The sequence below is a fragment of the Taudactylus pleione genome, unplaced genomic scaffold (assembly GCF_031769625.1).
Source record: "Taudactylus pleione unplaced genomic scaffold, aTauple2 ptg000400l, whole genome shotgun sequence".
Lineage (NCBI taxonomy): Eukaryota > Metazoa > Chordata > Amphibia > Anura > Myobatrachidae > Taudactylus > Taudactylus pleione.
In genome coordinates, this window is record NW_028284802.1 from 6,674,389 (window position 1) to 6,693,670 (window position 19,282).

Consider the following 19,282-nt stretch of genomic DNA (forward strand, 5'->3'; position numbering starts at 1 on the left):
TCCCATCCAAGTCACTGCTTGTTGGGGAGGGGGCGCCCCCCGCTCTCACTGCACGTGACGGAGGTGGGACAGAGCCTTCTTTACCAATTTCTGTCATTCAGCTATTTACCCCAATTTTCCCTGCACCTGTCCTCACCAACATCATCTTGTGCAGATCGCTCATCTCCGGCACGTCCGATTTACACAGTATTATCACCATGCCGGTACTGTCCAGTCCACGGCGCCCAGCACGGCCAGCCATCTGTATATATTCCCCTGTAGACACACACGTTACTTGTTACTGTATACCGTGTTACAGAGACAGCAAACAAAGGGCCTGATTCAGGTGTGGACGCTAAGACAATCGCCGCACGCTGTACGCAGCTGCTGCGCAAAACTATGCTAATACATGTAGCTGCCTGGAAATGTATTGAGGTGCCCACCGATGGCTTCGCAGATGCAAGTGCACGAATACGCGGCGGCGGTCGCAGATACTGTGATAATCAACCATCTGAGTAACAAAATGGTCGCGCAGATTGGCCAACTCAGACGCTGGCGCCATATTTTCTGCACACGCCCGCGTTTTTTGCCCTCCACTCCCCATAACCACCCCCAAACATCAATCGCTTTGCAAAGAAACCCTTGCGCCAAGGTATCTCGGTGCGTGCGCAGTGTGACAGTGACGTATGCGCAGTCGGCTGATAATGGCTCATCTGCATAGATATCGGTATTATGTACACATTTGAATCAGGTCCAAAGTACCAAATGGTCCAATGTGAAAAGGTGACTTGTGTATATGGAAAAGTTCTTTATCAGGAGCACAGGAAATATGGAATTTCTCCCCCCCCTCTTGCTATGTGGCTCGGGACCAGCTGCTGACAGATGACTGTGACTGATTATTAGAGGCTAGTGCCTCCTCCTGCTCTGTCCTTCAGTAGACTTTAGTAAAGAGGCTGCCGCACTAACACAATGGTTATAGGAAATATTTGTAAGCTGCACTAGATCAGTGACATAGGCACATAATGTAATAGAGTCAGCCGTTATGGTCTTCCAGCTAGTGCGGCTCATACGGTAACCCTTGGAGTCAGCATATTGCCTGGTTTTGCTGACACTTTGTGCTCCTCAGTGCAGGATGCATGTTGTTAGGCCCAGCGTATGAAGTGCTGTAGAGACTGTTAGCATCACTAGAACCACGATTACAGTTTGGGATGTGTTTGGAGCTACACTTCCTCAGTATGTGTATAAATGACTGTGCCCAGAAGCCAGTTTAACTCTGTGACATACCTGGCGTCAGGTCTCTGAAGTTTGAGCCGTCGTGTTTCCTTATTGAATCGAATACAACAGTACGAGCCGGCATATTAACCCCCATGGCAAAAGTCTCTGTGGCGAACAGGATCTGAGGAACACAGAGAGGGACAGTTATAAAAGCAGAGAAAAACTCCACAGTCTGAGGACCTTATCCGAGTTTCAGGCTTCATAATACGCTGGAAGTAGGCGGATCCCTTCCACTGAATTGATTTTTTTATTAGCCATTCTGCATTTTACTAATCTTAATATGGAAAAGGCGCTGGGCAATATACTATTTGGCGATGCAACATGCCTCGATTTACATGTGCTGGTGGGGCCAATTGCTGGCGCTGGCAGAGGAGGGGAGCGGAGTGATAGCATTCTTTGCAAAGTACTGAGAAGGAACAATGGTGCGCCTAGTTTTGCTAAGCAAGGTTTCTTTTTTGCAAGATAACTAAAATGAGATAAAGCGATGGAGAAAAGAGTGAAAATAAAACACTACTTACAGTCAGGTGCATAAATATTGGGACATTGACAGAATTTTCATATTTCGGGCCTCTATTCACCACCACAATGGCTTTGAAATGAAACAAACAAGATGTGCTTTAACTGCAGACTTTCAGATTTAATTTGAGGGTAATTACATCCAAATTAGGTGAATGGTGTAGGAATTACAACGGTTTCTATATGTGCCTCCCACTTTTTAAGGGGCCAAAAGTAATGGGACTATCAACTCAAAAGCTATTTCATGGACAGGTGTGGGCTATTCCCTCATTATTTCATTATCAATTAAGCAGGTAAAAGGTCTGGAGTTGATTCTAGGTGTGACATTTGCATTTGGAATCAGTTGCTGTCGACTCTCAATATGAGATCCAAAGAGCTGTCACTATCAGTGAAGCAAGCCATCATTAGGCTGAAAAATCAAAACAAACCCATCAGAGAGATAGCAAAAACATTAGGTGTGGCCAAATCAACTGTTTGGAACATTCTTAAAAAGAAAGAACGCACCGGAGAGCTCAGCAACACCAAATGACCAACACCAAAAGACCACGGAAAACAACTGTGATGGATGACAGAAGAATTATTTCCCTGGTGAAGAAAAACCCCTTCACAACAGTTGGCCAAATCAAGAACACTCTCCAGGAGGTAGGTGTATATGTGTCAAAGTCAACAATCAAGAGAAGACTTCACAAGAGTGAATATAGAGGGTTCACCACAAGATGTAAACCATTGGTGAGCCACAAAAACAGGAAGACCAGATTAGAGGTTGCCAAACAACATCTAAAAAAGCCATTACAGTTCTGGAACAACATCCTATGGACAGATGAGACAAAGATCAACTTGTACCAGAGTGATGGGAAGAGAAGAGTATGGAGAAGGAAAGGAACTGCTCATGATCCAAAACATACCACCTCATCAGTGAAGCATGGTGGTGGTAGTGTCATGGTGTGGGCATGTATGGCTGCCAATGGAACTGGTTCTCTTGTATTTATTGATGATGTGACTGCTGACAAAAGCAGCAGAATGAATTCTGAAGTGTTTCGGGCAATATTATATGCTCATATTCAGTCAAATGTTTTTTAAGGCTAAAAAGTGGAATGTTATTCAATGGCAAGTCAATCCCCTGACCTGAATCCGATTGAGCATGCATTTCACTTGATGAAGTCAAAACTGAAGGGAAAATGCCCCAAGAACAAGCAGGAACTGAAGACATTTGCAGTAGAGGCTTGGCAGAGCATCAGCAGGGATGAAATCCAGCGTCTGGTGATGTCTATGTGTTCCAGACTTCAGGCTGTAATTGCCTGCAAAGGATTTGCAACAAAGTATTAAAAAGTGAAAGTTAGATTTAGGATTGTTTAGTTTGTCCCATTACTTTTGGCCCCTTAAAAAGTGGGAGGCACATATAGAAACCGTTCACCTGATTTGGATGTAATTACCCTCAAATTAAATCTGAAAGTCTGCAGTTAAAGCACATCTTGTTTGTTTCATTTCAAAGCCATTGTGGTGGTGAATAGAGGCCAAAATATGAAAATTCTGTCAATGTCCCAATATTTATGCACCTAACTGTATATCTTCTAGGTATGAGATGTACAGTAAATTTATTTTTATAGGCTTCATTTTGCTTGTCCAGGTAGGCCTGGGATCATCTTGCAGCACACCAAGGCTCACACAGGGTAGTCATGTTGTTCTTCTGGATTGCCATAATAATAATATCCGCAAGTACGCAGGATCAAATTGTACAGATCCATTTGCTCCGGCTATTGCTGGACAGATGAGCAACCGGCAGACTACAGGAGGTGCCCGTCTCTTCCAGTGCAGTCAATGATCACACAGATACACTGATCTAGGTCACTGACAATCCACCATTCGTTGCTGAATGATTAAATCTGATTAGATTATGGTTTTGTTTGGGCAGAACTGACTGTATGGCCAGTTTGCCTGAAATTCGTTTCAATTTACACGTGTGTCCTCCTCTTTATAGATCAGCGATGGCTGAAATGGTAAAAGTCACCCGGGGTGTATTTGTCAGTTTCAAGTGAACTTTGAGACACAAATATTGACAGACGCATGGAACTGATAAGTCAGCAGCCAGCAATCTTCCTATCTCTTTTACAGGAAAAGCTGACCAAACAACGATGTATTAGATGTTGCTGTGATGTTACAGGCGGAACAGGGATTGCTCAGATTAAACAGTAATCTACCCAATCAATGTGAGGTTATGGTACAAAAATTAAGTTTTAAAGGTTACCCAAATGGGCGCAGAGCAGCCAGATTACAGTCAGACCCTGGAATGTCACCACGTTCTAAAGACACAATAGTGAAGCTAAAAAAGGTGGGGAAGACTCAATCCAAGGCGCTCAAACTAATCTAAATAAATCAATACACATACACATCTATACACAGAAGATGCAATACAGCACCGTGGCCCTCATTGAGCAGAGGGAAAAGGCCAGGGTCTCGAGATTTTCTGGCTTATTCCTCTCATCTGCGGCGGCCGGCTGCGTGGGTCACCTTAGCCGGCCGATGTACCGCAGATTATCCGATGCTGCGTTGGACAACGCAGCTCAGATACATAATGCAGCAGGAGGTGTAATGCCTCCTGCTGCATTACCATATCTGCACAGACCGAACTGCCATTCCGTCCAAAGCTGAATAAGGCCCTGTATTACTAAGGGGGAGGTTAAAGAAACCCTTATGTGTATTATATCCCTGATATAAAGAATAAGTGGGGTACGCGCTTCTGATTGACTTGCCAGCTGCAGCACCAAAGAAACCTTTATATATATATATATATATATATATATATCTATATCTATACACACAACCACTGTGACCAAGTGTGAGTGGGGTACGCTTGTTACCCTTTCTGTGCAGAGAAATTAACGGATACATTTCATTATATAACACATTGTTCTTTCTGTTTATTTGTTATTTCCACATACATCCTTGAGTGAAAGAATCAAATGACCTCAAGAAGTCTGAACGATATTAACAAGGCACCCCCCGGGGAGGGTTAGACTAGGGGAAGGGGGAGGGGGGCTAGGCATTGGCACCTACGGGGGGAGAGGTTAGGGTTGGGCATCCCCCTGGGAAGGTTAGATTTAGAGTGCGCGGATGGGGAGGGTTAGGTTTAGGCACCACCCCGGGAGTTTAAGGGTTAGGCACCACTAAGGGAGGGTTAGGGGCTGTCGGTATTCTGCGGCTTCGGGCTTCCAACATTGGCATTTCATATCCAATCCACTGATACGGTAACGTAGCATTTCGCATGCAGATACAGCCGTATCGCACACAGTATATAGGCATGCCACATATCATTTTAATCAGCAGAAGCTGCTTGTATGTCTTCGCGAATAATACGCATTTTAAGGGGAAAAAATAAATAAATCGCACGAAACACGCTTGGCGTTGCCGAGTCACAGGGCACCCGTCCGGTATGTTTAACGCGACTTGTAGCGCATGGAGGATAGATGCATGTGGACACATAGGTAGCATGGGGCTGATGCACGTGCCGGTACTAATGGTGACGGTTGCAGCCGTGGACAGAAAAAGAGTGGGCGGAGCGGCTTCCCGCTTGAAGCTGCGCGGATTCCTGCATTAGTGCTACGGAAACGCACATTAGTTTAAGATAGTAGATCTGTCTTCTGCAGAATCACGCAAACACGGTGACTTTGTGTCCGACTCAGAATCAGCCCCAATATATAAAGTTATTTCAAAGAGCAGTAGTAGAACATTAAACCCTTGTGTGTTCCAATTAACAATGTGTACAAGAAATTATCTGAAAACACAGAAAAGGACAAAAGGCTCAATTGAGAACTGATCGGACACCAGCCCGCCATGCACATCAGTCAACAATGCTTTGACCCAATATCAGTCAACGGCACACTATCCCAACACCATCTAATGGCACACTGACCCAACACCATCTAACGGCACACTATCCCAACACCATCTAATGGCACACTATCCCAACACCATCTAACGGCACACTATCCCAACACCATCTAATGGCACACTATCCCAACACCATCTAACGGCACACTATCTGAACACCATCTAATGGCACACTATCCCAACACCATCTAACGGCACACTATCCCAACACCATCTAACGGCACACTATCCCAACACCATCTAACGGCACACTATCCCAACACCATCTAATGGCAAACTATCCCAACACCATCTAACGGCACACTATCCCAACACCATCTAATGGCACACTATCCCAACACCATCTAAAGGCACACTGACCCAACACCATCTAATGGCCTCACTGACCCAACACCATCTAATGGCACACTGACCCAACACCATCTAATGGCACACTGACCCAACACCATCTAATGGCACAATGAGCCAACACCATCTATGGGAAAAGCCATCCCATAGCCATCTAATGGCACACTATCCCAACACCATCTAACAACACACTGACCCAACACCATCTAATGACATATTGACCCAACACCATCTAACGGCACACTATCCCAACACCATCTAAAGGCACTGTATCCCAAAACCATCTAATGGCACACTGACCCAACACCATCTAACGGCACACTATCCCAACACCATCTAATGGCACACTATCCCAACACCATCTAATGGCACACTGACCCAACACCATCTAACGGCACACTATCCCAACACCATCTAACGGCACACTGACCCAACATCAGTCAACGGCACACTATCCCAACACCATCTAATGGCACACTGACCCAACACCATCTGATGGCACACTATCCCAACACCATCTAATGGCACACTGACCCAAACCATCTAATGGCACACTATCCCAACACCATCTAATGGCACACTGACCCAGCAGCATCTAATGACACACTCACCCAACACCATCTAACGGCACACTGAGCCAACACCATCAAATGGCACACTGAGCCAACACCATCTAACGGCACACTGACCCAATACCATCTAATGGCAAACTATCCCAACACCATCTAATGGCACACTATCCCAACACCATCTAACGGCACACTGAGCCAACACCATCAAATGGCACACTGACCCAACACCATCTAACGGCACACTGACCCAACACCATCTAATGGCAAACTATCCCAACACCATCTAATGGCACACTATCCCAACACCATCTAATGGCACACTGACCCAACACCAGCCAATGACACAATGAGCCAACTCAAGCCAATGGTGCGCAAACCTAACATAGGCCAATGGTGCACCTACCTAACACCAGCCAATGGCGCACAGACCTAACACCAGCTAATAGCGCTCAGACTTAACACCAGCCCAACAAGCGCACCTACCTAACACCAGCCAATGGGGATTGTGGCACAAGATACAGTACTAAATAATACTAATGGTTCGTAAGAAGTTTATCATCTATTCCCCCCAATAGATGATTTCTTGCAGAGGTGTGAGTTAGGCTGATAAGGAGGTTATGGATACTTTCTGGCACTCTGAGATTGTGTTCCTGGCAACATTAATGCTCATAGGAGACAAAAATTTAAATATAGCTAACCAAATTGCACAAATGCAAATCTCAGATTTGATTGCATATGGTCTAGAAATCTACTACTGATAACAAAGTGGTGTCTACCTATGTCTAAGATATATTTAATTTATAAGTTATTGACAAGTAAAACCAGGTAATACCTTCCAATGTTACTTGATACATATGCCCACTAGGGGCGCTGAGGAGAGCACATAATTTATACCCATATATTTATTTATAGGAAAATATGCTTAACTATGTGTATTTAAAGGTTTAATTCCCCTCTAAATCCTCCTGACCCTAACTATTTTGTATCTAAATTGCCAGAATAATTTTCCCAGTTTAGGGGAACCCTGAACCAGGGAAATAGCCTTTGCATCTTTTATAAAGGTGTCGAAGCTGGATAATTGGCTGAGACAAGATCAGCTTAAAATAAGATCGAAACGACGCCATCTTGCGAATGGCCGCAAGACACCATTTTGGAAATGAGATCGGCAAGAAGCCATTTTGCGAATGGCTGCTCAGTGCCATTTTAGCTAAACTCACACTTAAGTACATATGGCGATGCCACTATTAGCATTAGGCGATCGCATCTTTTATCATACCTCATACACACATTAATACACAAAATTGCGCTGTTAACATGTCGCATATTAGCGAATACATAAGGCTCAGTATGAAAACGCTGTTTATTAGCTTATTGCGCACGCATCTGCATGAAGTTAACTAGCATCTTTTCCCAAATCCCTAATACTTACATAAAGCACACTCACATAAAAGGTTCCATAGTTTAAAGTATAAGATCCAAGTTTTATTCATTTATTACAAATGCTGTGAAATAAAGACTATTTTGGTATCTAAGGTTTTATACGTGATAAGTAAGTCATGTTTGGTATTATACTGATCTGCACTTTCTCAACAGCATTCCGGTATCATCGGTGTGAAGATCGCAACATGCATTCTCAACTTATGGACCGTAGAGACTTAAAGCACCAAAATGTACATTGTAAAACCAACAGTCAAGATTTGCATGAGGCCGGAAAACGGAGATAACCAGCTGTCGGAGGCTGGTCTGTGTCCATTTGAATCATCCTGTTAAATGCTCTGTAACATATGCACTCGTACTGGGAACCAATGGGATTAGCAACAAACCTCTCTATTGTGTTGTCTGTTTCTGTGAGGGTATAAATGTGTGTGTTGTGACCCCAGTCTGGAGTCTTCTTGCTGATTGCTGATTGACGGAGGTTTCTTGCTGATGCCGGTATCTGGTCCAGAGCGCGTGCGTATGTATAACTGTATCGTGGGTCTGTATAATTCTTTGCGCTAAATTGTACTTAGATCACAGCATGTAGCTGACTGTACTTTTACTTGAATAATACTTTGTGCTTTGGAAACACATGTTCAAGGTCTAAAGTCTTTATTTTACTGTATGACTGCGTACGCAAATAGCGTCAATCTTAGAGGTTTATAGGCAGGTTTTAGAAGGTATAGGTAGGAGCGTATAGAGGTTCAAATTCAGTATCCTTAGTGGACATCTATTAAGATGGCCACACGCTGCAATGTCATCAGTGATACTGTATATTCCAATTGGCCCAATACCGCAGAGAGTGAGGCGTCATAACAAACCCAAAGTCCAATAATAATCAGCTTGAAATGAGTGTTGCACAAACGCACTGAATCCCTAATACATCGCACATATCTGATAGATGTCAGTGTTAATTTTACCAATGAAAATTTTGACTGACTACATTTTTTTTGAGGACTAAATTGTAACAATAATGAAAATATAAACATTTTAATAACTAAATTATGATGAAATCTGTGTTCAATTTTAAATAAGCGACTAAGACTAAAACTAAATTTATATTAACACTGGATAGGTGGCAGCATTAAGATACACACTGACCTTGACAAGCCCACGGCTGAATAACATCTCTACCACTTCCTTCAGGATGGGCAGGATCCCGCTGTGATGAATCCCAATACCTCTCTTTAACAGGTCCAGCATGTGTAACACCTGCAGGAGTAACAAACACACATCTGATTTCGCTGACCTTCAGCGCTCAATCTCAGCAGTGTCCTCCGAACAGGACAAAAGAGAAATAAGATCTATAGAATACACATACGTATTAGATGCAATAACACACAGACCTGGGGAAGCTGGCGATCGCCCCCACGCAGGCGGCTCAGACACTTGTTGTAGTAAGTCTGGACTTCGCTCCGTTCTGCCGCTGTGCACAAGTCTACGGTGGTCAGAGCTGACGCATTCTGCTCACACCGAGAACGGGAGAATGTGAAGATCACTACAGGGAGGGCGTCCCGCTGCCGAAGAGAATGGATCAGAGACAGCCACGTGCCTTTGTCCTGTGGAGACAGAAAGGAGACCTGATCTGGGTGGCCAAACTCATAGATCGCTGTGTTCACGATATTATCTAATTCTATGTTTTGATACAGATTGTCTGTGTGACCCGGATCAGTCATCTCGGTTATGTGCCCAGATATAATTATCTGGGTGACCCATAAGATCAATCATCTCATTCTGTGCTCTAGTAAGGATTATCTGCTCACTCATCTCATTTGGTGCTCAGTACAGATGCTCTGCATGAGCCAGCTCATTCATCTCAGGTGTGCTTAGTACAGATGCTCTGCGTCAGCCAGCTCATTCATCTCAGGTGTGCTTAGTACAGATGCTCTGCGTGAGCCAGCTCATTCATCTCAGGTGTGCTTAGTACAGATGCTCTGCGTGAGCCAGCTCATTCATCTCAGGTGTGCTTAGTACAGATGCTCTGCGTGAGCCAGCTCATTCATCTCAGGTGTGCTTACTACAGATGCTCTGCGTGAGCCAGCTCATTCATCTCAGGTGTGCTTAGTACAGATGCTCTGCGTGAGCCAGCTCATTCATCTCAGGTGTGCTTAGTACAGATGCTCTGCGTGAGCCAGCTCATTCATCTCAGGTGTGCTTAGTACAGATGCTCTGCGTGAGCCAACTCATTCATCTCAGGTGTGGTTACTACAGATGCTCTGCGTGAGCCAGCTCATTCATCTCAGGTGTGCTTAGTACAGATGCTCTGCGTGAGCCAGCTCATTCATCTCAGGTGTGCTTAGTACAGATGCTCTGCGTGAGCCAACTCATTCATCTCAGGTGTGGTTACTACAGATGCTCTGCGTGAGCCAGCTCATTCCTCTCACTGTGTGCTTCGATATCTGTGCGATCCAGCTAAATAATACCGTACATTCCTCAGCTGTCACTCACATGCCCAGCTCCACCTCCATGAGGGTGTTTTGCGCCAAATGTTTGCGAGTACTTAGACGATCTTTCCTTCTTTGCTTCAACTGCGGCGTAGTATCTGAGGGTATAAACAAGAATGTCTTCTGAGCAGGGTATGGCTAGTACGAATGACATTAATACACATTTTCATAAAACCTCTGTACTCTGTTGTTGGAATCTATAAGAACAACACTCCTACTAGAAGAACCCGTCATCACGGAAATAAGCCTGTAAGATCCATAATAATGACACCAGTAAATAGTACTAGATAATAGGAGAGCACAGGGCTTCAACTTTAAGTTTATCTGATTCATCATCTATATCAATTTACTAGGAACTAGTGGCATCACTGTGGCATGAAAACAAAGTTCCCACTGGGGGGCGATTCAAGTGTTGCGTGGGCAGCGATAATGAGCGCCCAGTTTTGCAATTCAATTGTTCTGGGCGCTCATTCATCATCACCCTCTTCACGCCCAATTAGACCGGGTTTAGCCGTGTAAAATGGCTAAACCCGTCTAAAGTTCTGGTTAGGGCGCCCTAACTTTGGTTAGTATGTCTGAACCTCGAGTTTCTCGTACATTTCTGCTCGCACCCTCCTCAGGCCAAACAACTGAATGGCTCCCACTGACTGAGTGATGTCACAAGTTACCAGCGGATGGACTGCATTCTCAGAAATATTCATCCAGCCCATTACATGACACTGAAAAGGGCGTCGCAGAGGATACTGGGAAAAAACCATCATAGTACGTAATAGTCACACTCTTGTAACCTTCCAAACGTGGTTCCCAAGAACGCCACTGGAAACAGGAAAGTGGAGGGCCCCCAAACACCATGGACTCTTCCGAAGCATTGATGAGGGGCCTCTTTAAATTTCTAGTTTCTCTACATTTAGCGGTAAATTTACTAAAGTGAGAGTTTTTAGAAGTGAGTTTTAGAAGAGATGTTGCCCATAGCAACCAATCAGATTCTGCTAAACATTTAACTAGCACTTTCTAGAAGATAATAGCTAGTATCTGATTGGTTGCTATGGGCAACATCTCTCCTAAAAACTCTCACTTTAGTAAATTTACCAATTAAGAGTAAATCCAGCTAGAAGGTGCAATTTTGCACCTTGGCAAAACCATATTGCACAGCTGGGAGAGAAAATTTAAAGTGTGCAGATAGATTTAGAGTTGGGAGCGGTGTGTCCGAGCTCAACTCTAAACTTCAGTGTACCCAGTATTTGCCTGCTCCACAAAAGCAGCCTGTCAATTCCCTCCCCCTGCATCGCAACATGGTTTGTCCAGGTACAAACTCTCAATAAAGCTTTTACGGGTTTACGTATCAAGCAGTGAAAAACGTGGAGAAGTTGCCCATAGCAACCAATCAGCTTTGAAATAGCATTTGTCAAGTACAGTCTATAAAATAGTAGGTAGGAGCTGATTGGTTGATATGGGCAACTTCTCCACGATTTTCACTGCTTGATACATCAACCCTTAGTGTCCAACCTTCTGGAGGCAGGCAGCAAAGCCGCTGTTCCCCAATGTAACCAGAAAAATGTCTGCTGGGGCCGCACTTTGGTTGGTTGGTAGACCTACCTGTGCATGTCACACTGCATTGCGGGATCGATGCTCAGCAGCTACCCCCAAATCTGGGAATTAGCAATCTCACCCTTTAGTCTGGAAGGCTCCAGATGCGTCCTGCAGCAGGAAAAACTGATTCTGCGTCTTCTGACTGTTGCCTGTGTACAGGAAATGTTCCAACGGGACCGGCCTCCTTGTTGTGCTGATCACATACAGTTTCCTCTTCTTAATTCTCCTGCATGGATTGTATAATCAATTGTATGAAGCCCTAGATGAATATTGTGATGAAGCGAGGGTCCCCCAGCCTGTTAACCCTGTATCTCGTCTGTGACGAAGCGAGGGTCCCCCAGCCTGTTAACCCTGTATCTCGTCTCATCCCAAGGTAGTGCACTTTTTACAGCCCGTCTCTCTGCTTCGGGCACCCAGAAGATATCGTGTATGATGCCATGCTGCCGAAAGCAACATGGCATCCTAAATCACGCTGTCGGCCCCTGCATCACGCAAGTGTATGCACTTGCCGATGCAGGGTCTCGTCGCCCATCGGATTGGCCGTCTCCACATCGTCTGAATGTGTAGCCGGCTTAACACTTGAACAAATCCGGTATCCTCACACGTGTAATGATGATAACACCTGCTGTGATTTTATTGGTCAATTTATTTTAGATCAAACCTGGTCAACTTAAAATAAACTGTCCGCATCACCCCCCCACACAATGGAGGCCGCATCAACGACACACAACGGAGGCAGTCTTTCAGCTGAATTTCCATTCACTAGGGACACCACAGAGGCATGAGCTACTTAGTACCTCTTGCCTCTGATATCACTAGCTTGTAGCAAATCACTGGGCAGGAAAAGTATTCTATCAACATAACTAGGTTATAAAAATATAACAACCCCATTAAAAACGTACAAAAAAGATGAGCATCAAATAACATTTTTAGTGACTTTGGGCAAAATTTACTAAGCGGCTAAACCCCGACAGTTTGGTGGTGGTTTGACGGCGGGTTCTATTCTGTTCTAAACCCTGGGGGTTTGGTGGCGGTTTTGCAGCGGTTTCTAAATGACAGCCCTGTTCTAGTCTATTCTAAAATGTGTTTTGACGGCAGTTTTGCAGCGGTTTTGGCCTTAGTAAATCTGCAGATAGCAAAACCGCCGCCAAACCGCAGTCAAAACACATTTTAGAATAGAATAGAACAGGGCTGTCATTTAGAAACCACTGCAAAACCGCCACCAAACCCCCGGGGTTTAGAACAGAATAGAACCCGCCGTCAAACCACCACCAAACCACCGGGGTTTAGACAAGAATAGAACCCGCCGTCAAACCGCCAAGAAACCCCCGGGGTTTAGAACAGAGTAGAACCCGCCGCCAAACCCCCGGGGTTTAGAACAGAAGAGAACCCGCCGCCAAACCACCAGGGTTTAGAACCCGCCGACGAGTAAATTTTGCCCTTTGTATTGTATTAAAAGTTCGCTTTATAATTCATTATATAAATCGGGAACCGATTATGCCTCACGCACAAAACTGGAAACATAAGAAGCAGATCAGGAGGCCATCAGCGCTCTGAGTAAGTCTAAGCTGCCCCAGACACACAGGGGGCTCTTCTACTCTCCAGGAAGAAGGAATTAGCTATTTTATGGACGCCCAGAAAGCAGTGTTTACACTCTCCAACACGCCTGCATTTCTCTAGCCACCCCCCGTTGGTTCCCCCAAACGCTGGCTACGTCACTCACTTTGCTAGCTAATCTTCTGTGCAAGCGTAATCAGAATTCAATGGTTGCGCATGCGAAGTTCAATCTGCAAACTATCGGCATTGTGTGCGGATCTGAATCAGGCCCTAACCCCGCAATAGCAGAAATACTATGATGTAGGAATAGCGCTATAACTGAAATGACCATCTACAAATATATCTGCACCAAAGCTCACCCGATCCAGTCTGCAAACTCCACGGTGTTGGGTACTGTGGCGCTCAGTAGAATGATGTTCACATGGTCTGGTAGCATTATAAGGACCTCCTCCCATACAACGCCTCGCTGTGGGTGGAGTCACAAGTGGCGTTAATGGGGTCATGAGGGGAACATAAATGATAAAGGTGTGTAAGTGGAGACTCTTACCTCCACATCGTTAATATAATGAACCTCATCAAAGATCACCCATTCTAAGTCTCGAATTACGTCGGAACCGTTATACAGCATGGACCTGGGTGGAGAAAGTGTGATGGAGTTATTTTTCAGGAGAGAATATGGGGTGAAGTTCAAAGGCAGAGACCGGTGTATGGAACATAAGATTAAATGTAACAGCGAGATAATGCAAGAGAGCGAAACATTATTGGGAGGATAATGAGCCGAAGACAAGACCTGATCATTTACAAAAGGCAAAAACAGTGTAATTCTAAACCACAGATGGAACGTTTTGTATCTCACGGCATCTACACGTTACCGATGTTTATCACTCAGGATTGGGAACGAGCACAGTACAGTAATTTACACCTTTCTTTCTTACTTGCATTGAATTAATTTGCACAAAATTAAATCTTGTCTGAATAATACTAATCAATGATGACTTAAAGACATATTTCAAATTTTTAAAATATCTCTGCAGCCAGAAACAATATAAAATGTAAAAATAGAAGGTTTCTATCAAAACAAAAAGATAAGACACATAAACATCAGTCAATAACGTCTTAAAAACATACGTATAAAAAAACAAAAATAAACCACAAAATAAAAAGTCAAAATGAGTTCCTGCAACTTTCCAATAATTCAACGCGTTTCGCGTTACCACAGTCGGCTCCTGTTTTAACTTTTATTTTATGGCTTATTTTTGTTTTTATCCTTCTACTGAACATATACTGCTGCCAGCACATATCCTATTTTGAATCTGCGGGGGGTTCTATTCTCCATGGCAGCGGTTCAGACCACCCCTTATACAAAATTGGTACCGTTTTGTCACCGGTCTCAACATTCATGTAAAACAGAAACAGAATGGCAGCTTTGTGAGCCCGACTTCCAAATGAACTAAATGAGGAGCAGAATATGCAAAGAGCATTTCACACATGTAAATGAGGTAATTGTAAAGCGCAACAGAATGTTATGGCACTGTATTAGTAAATGTTAAGGATAATCTTTGCCCAGAAGTGGGTTTAGGCTTCTTAGAGTCAATCATTTTGACTGGCTGGGTAGGGAATCCCGATGTCAGAATACTGACAGGGGCATCTTTTGGTAGTGTAAGTATTCTAACTCCAATCCTAACCCTAACCTACCCCCTAGTGCCTAACCCTAACCCTGTCCCTAGTGCCTAACCCTAAACCTAATACTCACCGTCGGAATCTGTTGGGATTGTGACCATCGGGATGCCGCTGTCGGTATTGTGACTACCGGCATTCTCACCATCTGGATCGTGACTAATTCCCATTTTGACTTTTTGCAGAATTTTAAGGAAAATAATGGAAACCTACACCACAGAAATATACAAAGGTTGTCCTCTCCATCCTGTGTATCCTCCAAGAAAGAGTCAAGTAACAAAGTGTTGCCCCGGAGCCCCTCTGTCCTCCCTGTCAACTCTCCAAATATGGCTAGGTCTCTCCAGAAGAAGGTCTGCCCTCTGTATAAGCTCTTCCAGTGGGTCTGGTACAAATAGATTTCCCACCTGGACTACGGGAGCCATAAAGAGCACTGCCCAACTTTAGCATACAAATCTTACTTATCATCTGCCAGGTGACCAAGGGCCTGGCTCAAGGCTGTACGCTTTTAGCATCGCCGCTGCAACCCCATTTTCTGGGACGCTGGCCGTCGCCGCCCATCCTTCGCCCCCCTAACAGTCAATCAAGCAGCAGCTTAAGGAGCACTGTAAGTAATCTCGTAGAGACTGACCGACACATTCGTAGTACAGATCCTACGCATGCGACCATCGGCCACTATCGGAGTGGACTGTGAATCTGGCCCCATGTCCCCCTGTTGACAGGTCCACTTTAATGTGAAAATGAGGCCCAAATAAGCACTACAACACAGTAATGTATAGCTAACGTGATGGGTGGAGTGGCCAGTGCTTAGAAGTGGGCAGCGCTTAGACCGATCTTTTATTATTATTATTATTATTATTATTATCCTTTATTTATATGGCGCCACAAGGGTTCCGCAGCGCCTGACAAAGTACAGAAACAAATGAGCACACAAGACAACAGCTATTAACAGTACAGACAATGCAGTGCAAGTACATGATTTATATACATTGCTGCATAACACCTAAATAAGCAGCAGGGTGTCAGTAATCAGTTTTAGGTGCCATTGTGAATGAAAGTAAAAGTAAGGCAAGAAGAAGCACGTGAGGAAAGAGGGCCCTGCTCGCGAGAGCTTACATTCTGAGGGGAGGGTCAGACAAACAGGGGTGACACAGATGGGCTAGATAGTGAGGAAGGAGCATAGAGTAGTGGGTTAGGATGAGCGCTGGAAAGCATTGAGGAAGAAATGGGTCTTGATGGCCCATTTGAAGATTAAGAGCCAGGAAGCCAAGTGATGAAGGAATTTTGCAGGAGCAGTGGTGTCAGAGGGGTAAATCCAGGGTTTGGTGATGGCTAGGAGAATCCAGGCATTGCAGATGAAGTGCTCATGAACGGAGACCAGTTTATTATAGACAAAACTGGCTTTCCAGAGGGAACAGGAGAGAGGGACAGAGTTAAGAGGTGAGAGGAGAATGAGATTATTAGGGTTGATGCAGTGTGGAGGTGATACTGATCTAGAGAAGGGGAATAAGGAGTGTGGGGTTATGTGGCTGGCTTCTGAATGAGGAAGGGTGACAGCAGGTGGTGGGTCAGGTGGAGGTTTAGTGTGGTGTGGGGGGGGGGGGGAGAGGATAGGTAACTTGGAGAAAAGAGAGGGTGCAGGGTTTAGTGGTGGTGCAGCAGGACCATGGTGGAAGAGAAGTGAATAATACTGGAGTTGTGGGAGATGCAGTTGAGAGACTTATATGTGATGAAGAGAGACAGAGGAGGGGGAGAACGTAGAGGGGACTATGGATGGAGAAAAGAGGTGAAAACTGGTGGTAGAGGAAAAAATAATGTAGCGGCTGAGTGAGGGTGGAGTAGAATAAAAGAGAAATCGTGTAGATGAGGCGGTTGGGGGTGAAAAAGTCAGTAGTAGTAATGAGTTTGAGATGAGGGAGCAGTACAGGTCAAAGGTCAAAATCAGATAAAAGAAAGAACAGTGCTGGAAGATGTAAAGGCACAACTACAATAGTAAATTATAACCAAAAAAGGAGTGTAGAGCTGTTAAAGTAGCAAGACTTGAGAATTAGTCTAAAGTATGAATATATATATATATATATATATATATATAAAAAAAAGGTATAGGTGTGAAACAATGGTAGATACTACAGTAAAAATAAATTGACAGTGGTATTGGAATGATTTAAACAATGTAGAGAAGAAACGCAAACATACAAGTATTAAATGTTCAGTAAGCAGGTAGTTGCTTGCAATGCTGAAGCAGGGTGTTGTCAAAAGGTGTGTCCAGGTTATAATGGAAGCTGGTTGCTGAGTAGCAGGGTTTCCAGAAGCTCAGAAGATCCTTTGCTTTTTTCCAAGTTATAGAGAGTTCTTTTAAAATATTGTCCTCCTGTCTTCCTCCTGCTTAACTCCTGACTAACTCTTGAAGTTATGCTGTACATGTAGTCCCACTTAGAAAAAACCCACTTTGAAATAAAACCTAGCGGCCTTGTACAAGCCTAAAGCCTTGTAACCTACTGATTATATAGTTAAGCATAACATGTGTAGTCACTGATGACACCCACCCTCATTACCCTCACCCACACCAGATACAAGTCATAAAATTCTAATACAAACAAGCAAGGCTAAAACAGCATCCCATGAAGCTAGGAGATAAGATCTGACTATATAATTAAATTTAAAGTTACTCTGGTGTTTACAGATATTAAATAAAGACAGTATACCCAGCAAATCAGAGAATTCCAAACAGCATTGGTTTTTCTATAATAGGTGCCTGGTGCAAATATATGATTACCCAGCAAATCAGAGAATTCCAAACAGCATTGGTTTTTCTATAATAGGTGCCTGGTGCAAATATATGATTACCCAGCAAATCTTTACAGAGTTGATCGATTATCGGTAAACTGCGAATGCATCAAGGTGCATTACCTTAATCATATACAGCGACTTTCTATTCGTGGTGTGATTGCCAGTCAGGGAACATTTGGGGGAGGTAACAGGGAAAAGAACGCAGGAGTGTCGTGACCATTTCCCGGGACACACCACACTCTGCATCTGAGGAATATGGCTCTGGCATCTCAGTTCCTGCGGCCCATCTGTGGGACCATAGGTTCACTCAGGACTACGATAATCATATGATCTGTGACTGGTGCTGCGTCTTTGTACGCAGATGCTGGGATTTGCGAAGACGCGGGTGGGCGGCTCAGTACAACGGCTGCGAGATTTGCATATTTTCGCACAGCATCTGCGTGCGCATTTGCAGTGGCGGCAGCATTAGCGTGCAGCTCTGAATCAAGCCCTATAGCACAAGTAGAATGAAAAGTTCCATCAACATTAATGTGCATCAAAGGAAAGACTGGTGTGTAGACTGGCACCTTAACGGGATATCCAAGTCTGCAGCACATGGGACTATACATAACATGGTAGTCTGGCGCTGACTTAGAAATAGAGATCCCAGTAACGTGGATTCACAGATACGATTTAAAATCACAAGCATAGGAGCGATGGTACAATCCAATTACATGTATAGGAGCTGAAATCCCAGAATGTTCATCCAAGAGGTCAACTAAAATGTAATTTATTGATAGAACCAATGTGAGTACGAATCCCCACATAGCATTCAGTAACATTTTTGGTCTTGGAGTTTGCAATCTGGCAACAATAGATAATAAAAAGTATCACAGTATCTAAAAAAAATCAAAATATGTAGGTAAAAAACAAAACAAAGATGTCCTTTAAAAATAGCAATAAAAACGAATAAAATAAAATTTGTTATCTCACTCTGGTGTTGCTGCGACGCATTTCGCAGTGACAGGCAGGAAACTGAGGCCATCCGCGAAACATGTCACAGGGACACCCCAGCTCTTCTAACATGGAAAGCATTAGTCCCCACTCCAATACAAACAGCTGCCTACATACATGGATTCTGTAGGCATTGGAATGACTGTGATGCCCTGTGTATGAAGCAACCAATCCACACAG

At 44.1% G+C, this 19,282-nt stretch overlaps 1 protein-coding gene across 1 annotated transcript in view; it reads right to left on the reverse strand.

Moving 5' to 3' along the window:
* Positions 1-19,282, reverse strand: part of SKIC2 (SKI2 subunit of superkiller complex) — a 45,464-nt gene that overhangs the window by 13,149 nt on the left and 13,033 nt on the right. The window contains exons 13-20 of the mRNA XM_088446701.1: positions 14,193-14,277; positions 14,005-14,111; positions 12,168-12,314; positions 10,503-10,596; positions 9,401-9,613; positions 9,156-9,266; positions 1,264-1,375; positions 137-255 (exon numbers count right to left, since the gene is read on the reverse strand). Coding sequence (XP_088302827.1) covers positions 137-255; positions 1,264-1,375; positions 9,156-9,266; positions 9,401-9,613; positions 10,503-10,596; positions 12,168-12,314; positions 14,005-14,111; positions 14,193-14,277 — 988 coding nt within the window. The remainder of the gene's footprint in view (positions 1-136; positions 256-1,263; positions 1,376-9,155; positions 9,267-9,400; positions 9,614-10,502; positions 10,597-12,167; positions 12,315-14,004; positions 14,112-14,192; positions 14,278-19,282) is intronic.